This window comes from Xylocopa sonorina, chromosome 4 (assembly GCF_050948175.1).
Source record: "Xylocopa sonorina isolate GNS202 chromosome 4, iyXylSono1_principal, whole genome shotgun sequence".
NCBI lineage: Eukaryota > Metazoa > Arthropoda > Insecta > Hymenoptera > Apidae > Xylocopa > Xylocopa sonorina.
Genome location: NC_135196.1, coordinates 10,527,904 through 10,534,724, shown reverse-complemented (window position 1 = coordinate 10,534,724; position 6,821 = coordinate 10,527,904). Strand labels below are relative to the sequence as shown.

General features: G+C 35.8%; 1 protein-coding gene across 2 annotated transcripts; it reads right to left on the bottom strand.

Moving 5' to 3' along the window:
• Positions 1-2,070: 2,070 nt before the first annotated feature.
• On the bottom strand, positions 2,071-6,294 carry Ef1a-f2 (elongation factor 1-alpha F2). Of its 2 annotated transcripts, none has more exons than XM_076894274.1 (5): positions 6,170-6,294; positions 4,457-4,633; positions 3,634-4,242; positions 3,164-3,439; positions 2,071-2,921 (listed from the first exon to the last, which is right to left on the bottom strand). In XM_076894274.1, the coding sequence occupies exons 2-5, from the start codon at positions 4,598-4,600 to the stop codon at positions 2,562-2,564; spliced, it is 1,389 nt and encodes a 462-aa protein (XP_076750389.1). In that variant the 5' UTR covers positions 4,601-4,633; positions 6,170-6,294; the 3' UTR covers positions 2,071-2,561. The 2 variants fall into 2 exon arrangements, with proteins under 2 accessions (XP_076750389.1, XP_076750388.1); XM_076894273.1 differs by having other exon boundaries at positions 6,092-6,236.
• Positions 6,295-6,821: the final 527 nt, after the last annotated feature.

Sequence of the window (6,821 nt, the reverse complement as noted above, 5' to 3'; positions counted from 1 at the left end):
TATTATTTGTAATTAATAATTATCAATTATTAATATTGCAAATAATTCCATCCTATTATTGTAATGAAATGTCATATTTTTATATCGTTACTATATATTACTTGCAGTACTATGTATAGTACTTGTGTAGTATTTACATATAAAAAACTTCTATCTGTGCGCGGAACACTTTCCTAGTCTTGTTTGGTTGATTTGTTCTAAATGTCTGTATCTGTATGTATTATGTATGTGTAGTATAAAATATATCATCTGTAATATTTGTACGTATGCACATACATATGTATATGTATACAAAGCGAGCGATTTATCTCAGATCGGATAAAAGTCTGCGATATAAATGAATTGTATACATTTTACTAAACCACTTTGGTATATCAGTAACAATAATTGATATACATGTGTTAAAAATATAATATGAAATTCTGCACCCCGTGCATAAATACATGCATGCATACGTATTATAAAAATAATTTGTTGTTGAGAGAATTGTAGAATAAATTTCATGCGAATATAATCTGTTACGTACATATATGCACCCCGACAACGCAACTTTGTCACAGTAAGAACACTGTGATATTACTTGCGCCGCGTGGCATCGCATCCATACCCACCTACGTCCACACTCGTCGATTGTTGTATAATATGTGTATATTATTTATAAACAATATAAATATATAATGTCACGCGGCGCAAGTGACATCACAGTGCTCTTATTGTGACAAAGTTGCGTTGTCGGGATGTATGTTTCAATAGTTTTATTGCAATTTGTTGTATACTTCAGTAGTTTCGTCGTAATTTATTTTATATTCCCCGCTTTAGAGGTAAGAGAGAGAAAGATATATAAGAAGGCTATAAGAAAGAGTGAGACAGATAATATCGACCCTACTCTGGAACCCCTGGCGCCATCTCTGTAAAAAGTGCTCAAACTGGTCGCACACAATTATCGACAGCTTTGAGATGTTCACTTCGCTGTCGATAATGCTGAGCGACCAGTTTGAGCACTTTTTACAGAGATGGCGCCAGGGGTTCTTCAGTAGGGTAGTAACATCTGTCTCACTCTTTCTTATAGCGATCTTATATATCTTTCTCTCTCACACACCTCTAAAGCGGGAGATATAATTTATCTTACTCTTTCTATTCAGTGAAAATTAAGGAATTTTTTCATTTAATCAGCAGTACTAATTTACAAAAATCGGACCTAAGTTTAAATGAACTTTTTTGTTGCTTTTGAAGTGTAGTATCAGCTGTAAAAATTTGTCACACGAGTAGTGAATCACCTTGTATTTTATTAAACATATCTTTTAAAGTAAAATTATTATATATTATAATTATAATTATATAATATATAATTATTTTATATTAAAATAAAAGATATTAAACTGTTTTATAAGAATTAATCAATGAATTCTTATGTTTATAAAAATAGAGAATTGCAAGAAATGGAAGTTGAAATGCTTACAGTGAATTCTCTTAATGTCTCTTCGTTGAACTTACTTCGTATCTAAATCTTTGTTTAGGACATATATTGAAATAAGACAATGTTTCCGTAGCTCCTTTATTTCCTTTTATTTCTTATTATTGTTATTTATATGTATGTACAGAAAACCGTTGTTAACCAATTTCAATCGGAAAATCGCGGCTAAAAGTGCTGAACCATTGCAAAGCAATGATACTTCCGCACGTATTTTCTTTCAATATAGAACGTGTAAAAAGACAAGATAAAATCTTTGTAAAGAAATATATCATAGAAAAATGTTTTGTGTATATATATTTTTAGCAGTTCAATTCCTTACCTACTCAGGTATTAGAAAGTAATAAAAAAACAGGTCCCATCGCCCAACTAAACTTGTCCTGGAACTACCATCTTTCCTTCTTTCGCTGTTCACTTTTTCTTACACATCATTGGTGTTTTCCAATTCGTAATAAAAAATTCAAAAATATGCCAAGTTTTTCCAATTAAATCTTTACAAACGACGTCGAAGATATGAAATAGTTTACGATAAGGATGGCGATGATTAATTAATAATAATGACGGCAAAAAAAAAAAATAATAATGAGATGTTTCTCGAATATCGCAGATATAGGATTTATTTCCGTATAATAATTAGAAAATATAATTAAGCCGAGCTAAATTATGATGTTTGTTGATGTTCTTGTGAAACAGATGTTACCAGTAGCTCTCATAATTTACTTTCTTTTTTCACGTAACTCGCAAATGAGAATCACATCTGAGCTTGTACCACCATTGTTGGCTACGTACACCTTTCCTACGAAATTCTTTGCGGTGAGAGAAGTGACGGAGTAACCATTTTGAGAAATGGAATATACGAATATCAAAAAAATATGGCGATTGTGCAATTTTGTGCACGTAAAATGCCAGTCTTCGCGATTGTTTACCGATTTTAGTATTCTTAATTGTCGATCGCGATTTCATAGAAAATATTGCAGTCTCCAATGGTAACAACATAACGTTGTTCTCGTGCGAGGAATGTGGAGGAAGAAGGTAAACTACTTCAGCTACCATACGCCGAAATCCATCTGGCGATACACATGTACGGAAACTAGTTTCTCTTTTTCTGGGCCTTCTCAGCAGCCTTGGTGACCTTGCCCGTAGCATCCTTGAAAGTGACAGCTTTGATGACACCGACAGCTACCGTTTGACGCATGTCACGAACAGCAAAACGTCCCAGAGGCGGGAATTCTTGGAAAGCCTCAACACACATAGGCTTGCTTGGTACAAGTATGACAATGGCAGCATCTCCGGATTTGATGGCTTTGGGATTTTCTTCAGTGGTCTTTCCGTTACGGCGATCGCACTTCTCCTTGATTTCAGCGAACTTACACGCGATATGTGCAGTGTGGCAATCCAAAACTGGTGTGTAGCCATTGGTGATTTGACCAGGGTGATTCAGCACGATAACCTATTGCCAGATTAAAAAATACAAAATGTTAAAATTTTTTTTAATTAAATAAGTACACGTTATACGTACACATGCAACTAGAAAAAAAATCTAAAAAAATAATTAACATTCAGACGCCTTCGGCCATCAACAGGTCCTATGGACCTTCTGGTGGAAACCGCGAATGAAGTTTTAAGTTCTCATCATTGTGCTAATTAATAATTCATAGTAATTTATATAAAAATAACATTTTGAACGCATACCTGTGCAGTAAAATCAGCAGCACCTTTGGGTGGATTGTTCTTCGAGTCTCCAGCTACATAACCACGACGCAATTCCTTGACGGAAACGCTCTTGACGTTGAAACCAACATTGTCACCGGGCACAGCCTCTTGCAGAGCTTCGTGATGCATTTCAACGGACTTGACTTCAGTGGTCAGACCCGCAGGTGCGAATGTGACAACCATACCTGGCTTCAAGACACCAGTTTCGACACGACCAACTGGTACTGTTCCAATACCACCAATCTTGTAGACGTCCTACAATTACAAAACTATTATTGCATGTGTGTTCATTGAATCAGGTAAACTTGTGAAAATATTCGTGCTAATCAGACGTCTCTGACCATCACCAAATTATAAAAATTCTCCGGTGGAAACCGCGAATGAGCGAATATCGTTATCATCATAAAGAGTAAATAAAAATTAATCAATAATTTTCATTATAAGTGTACCTGAAGGGGAAGACGGAGAGCCTTGTCTGTAGGTCTGGTAGGCGGCAGGATAGCGTCAAGCGCTTCGATAAGGCATTTTCCCTCGACTTTGCCTTCTTTGCGCTCAACAGTCCATCCCTTGAACCAGGGCATTTTTGCTGAAACTTCCAACATGTTATCTCCATGCCAACCAGAAATTGGCACGAACGCAACTGCAGTCGGGTTGTATCCAATCTTCTTGATGTAAGAAGACACTTCCTTCTTGATTTCTTCGAAACGAGTTTCGGAGTAAGGTGGCTCAGTAGAGTCCATCTTATTAACGCCAACAATCAACTGCTTTACACCAAGGGTAAACGCGAGCAGAGCATGCTCACGGGTTTGTCCATTCTTTGAAATACCAGCTTCAAACTCTCCGGTACCAGCAGCAACGATCAATACAGCGCAGTCAGCCTGGGAGGTACCAGTAATCATGTTCTTGATGAAATCTCTGTGTCCAGGAGCATCGATGATGGTAACGTAGTATTTAGCGGTTTCAAATTTCCACAGAGCAATATCAATGGTGATACCACGTTCACGTTCAGCCTTCAGCTTGTCCAATACCCAAGCATATTTGAAGGATCCTTTGCCCATCTAAAAATTAATTGCGTTTTATTTTCATATTTCTCTGTCTATTAAACTAAAATTTTATCAATCGTACACTACATGAAGATTGAACAAACAATTTATCACTGTGCCAAAGAAAACTTAACAGTGACATAGTGACAACATTGCCATAATATTTAAGAACCTATTTGAATCAAAAGTATTTTATGGTCAATTTTAAACATTAGACGTATAAACTTACTTCTTGGGCCTCCTTCTCGAATTTTTCAATGGTACGTTTGTCAATACCACCACATTTGTAGATCAAGTGACCAGTGGTGGTGGACTTGCCAGAGTCGACGTGTCCAATGACGACAATGTTAATATGAATCTTCTCTTTACCCATGACGAAGTGTTGACAAGACTTTACTGGTTAACTCTGTAATAAACATATTATATATTCAATTACATAGATAGGGAATGCATATTATGCTAGTACTTCGAAGTTCATCTTTTTTTTTTTTTTTCAAATTAATTTTATGTTCACGAAACCCAAAAAAACAAGCTTAAATTACAGACTATACTCATACATGCATGTTTTGAACCTAAATTTTATGGTCAAATATTTCTTAGAAATTGCTCTGAATTTCACTAAATTCTGCTTGAAAATAATAGCTTTTATCAGCATTATGCAAATTTGAAGAACACTAATTTCCACCGCGAAAGCAGCAGGTGTCTTTGATTTATCGTCCACGTGGCGGTATCTGAATATTCCAGAACGGAACTGGCAGCCATTTTGTACATGCCGAGAATGTATTGCAACGTTGCCACGATTTACTTCTTGATGCTTCGCATTGCACAATGCCACGTTTCGAATCATTTATAATAATTGCTAAGAGGTGTAATAAAAGAGGTGTAATATATTGCATACGCGCAAACTATAACAGCTAATTAATATCTACAATAAACATAATAATATTCCGCTTAATGATGTACCAACGCATTTAACAATTTTTCTTCTAATATGCTTTTAAAGTAACAAATTAAATGCAACTCGAGATATGGATTAATCGAAGTTGCTTGAAGATAATTAGAGATTCATCAAATTGAAAAATGATGCGCAATAAGCATCATAAAAGGTTGCATATATGTTACAATTATTCGAAAAATTAAATCATGTTTATCGTTCAATTACGAGGTATTACGCTTATCTCTTTATGCAATATATTATTCGCCGGTTATCATTTTCGCACGACGAAGGCTGTTCGAATAAGAAAAAAAGAAACAGAGCGATCGTTTGTTACACTGGAAATCTGCGAGCAAGCTCCATTGTTGGAGAAGAGTCGTTCCACAATGTCGTCATTGCACAAGATTTCCAGCATAGTTTTAACATGCATCCGGATACTTGAACAACAAAGCTTCAAACAATTACAGCCTCTTTCCAATGATTTTTCTAAAACTATTCTCTTTATTATTCTTTACTAATTGAACCGCACAATGCAGAATTGAACACCACAATTACTTGCGGCGATGCATGAACTCGTGACCAGAGAAACTGTATAGCTGACAACCGACCGCCATACTGCATCCGGTTATTAGCGTTTTTCTCATTTTGTAAGTTTAAAAATCACGTTAATTAATTATTCATTTTACCACGTAGCTTTTACAGTACGATGAACAATTAATCGGGAGAATTAACGGGGTTTTTCCAAAAATATGACGAACGATATGTACAAAGATCAGCATGTGGTCCGCTATCGGAACAGCCGGCAAATATAACGATCAATCACGCGTCTGTTTTTTCATCGTCGTAATTCACCGAAAAATAACAATATTTCAGCAAAACTGTTATCACTACACATTTCGCCCGTATTTCGTTCGTAATTCTATTCCGTACCTGACGTCCGATGCTACCTTTCCGGTAAGAAAATCGACGGATTATACTCCTGTGCGCAAACCACGAACAACCACTCACCTCCAGATGCCACGACAGAAAGAGATCGTCCAAATGAAGTGACATGCGCATACGGCTTTCCGACCATAGCCTCGAATCCAGCACCTCCACCATATCGATCATGTGTATAACAATGAACCAATTTTTGTGCATTATTTATCACTTCCATTTGGTTGTTATTAATATCGTCGAACGTGGAACAGAACGATCGATGATTTCCTTATAAAATCGTGATCGGTTGTTAGCTAGAACGACCGGTGAACTGATTGTCTTTAGAGGATGAAGCGCTGGGTTTGAGGCTACGGTTACGCAGCAACACCAGGCGTGCCGAGGCTCATATACAGTGCTGGACAAAAGTATTGGCACAGCATGATTGTTATGATAAAAATGCTTATAACTATGAAACAAATTGTTAAAAAGGAAAAATTTGTTTACACGTTTATTTATTTATTATTCTAGATTATTATTTAACAGAAACAGTAATATAAATAAAGTGATATGCGAAATAATAACAAAAACATATTTATTGAGCGTTTTAAGCATGGACAAAAGTATTGGCACAAATGATTGAAAGTACTTAGAAATTAAAAATTAATATTTGGTTGGCCCTCCATTCCTCATGATAACTTCCTTCAATCGTTTTGGCATTGAAGTTACCAATTTTTTTGTAAAA

Excerpts from the sequence above, each read along its gene's own strand:
- Ef1a-f2 (XM_076894274.1), bottom strand. The coding sequence starts at position 4,600 with ATGGGTAAAGAGAAGATTCATATTAACATTGTCGTCATTGGACACGTC. Across the intron at positions 3,440-3,633 it reads CTCTCCGTCTTCCCCTTCAG|GACGTCTACAAGATTGGTGG; the intron begins GTACACTTATAA and ends TTGTAATTGTAG. Across the intron at positions 2,922-3,163 it reads CTGCTGATTTTACTGCACAG|GTTATCGTGCTGAATCACCC; the intron begins GTATGCGTTCAA and ends ATCTGGCAATAG.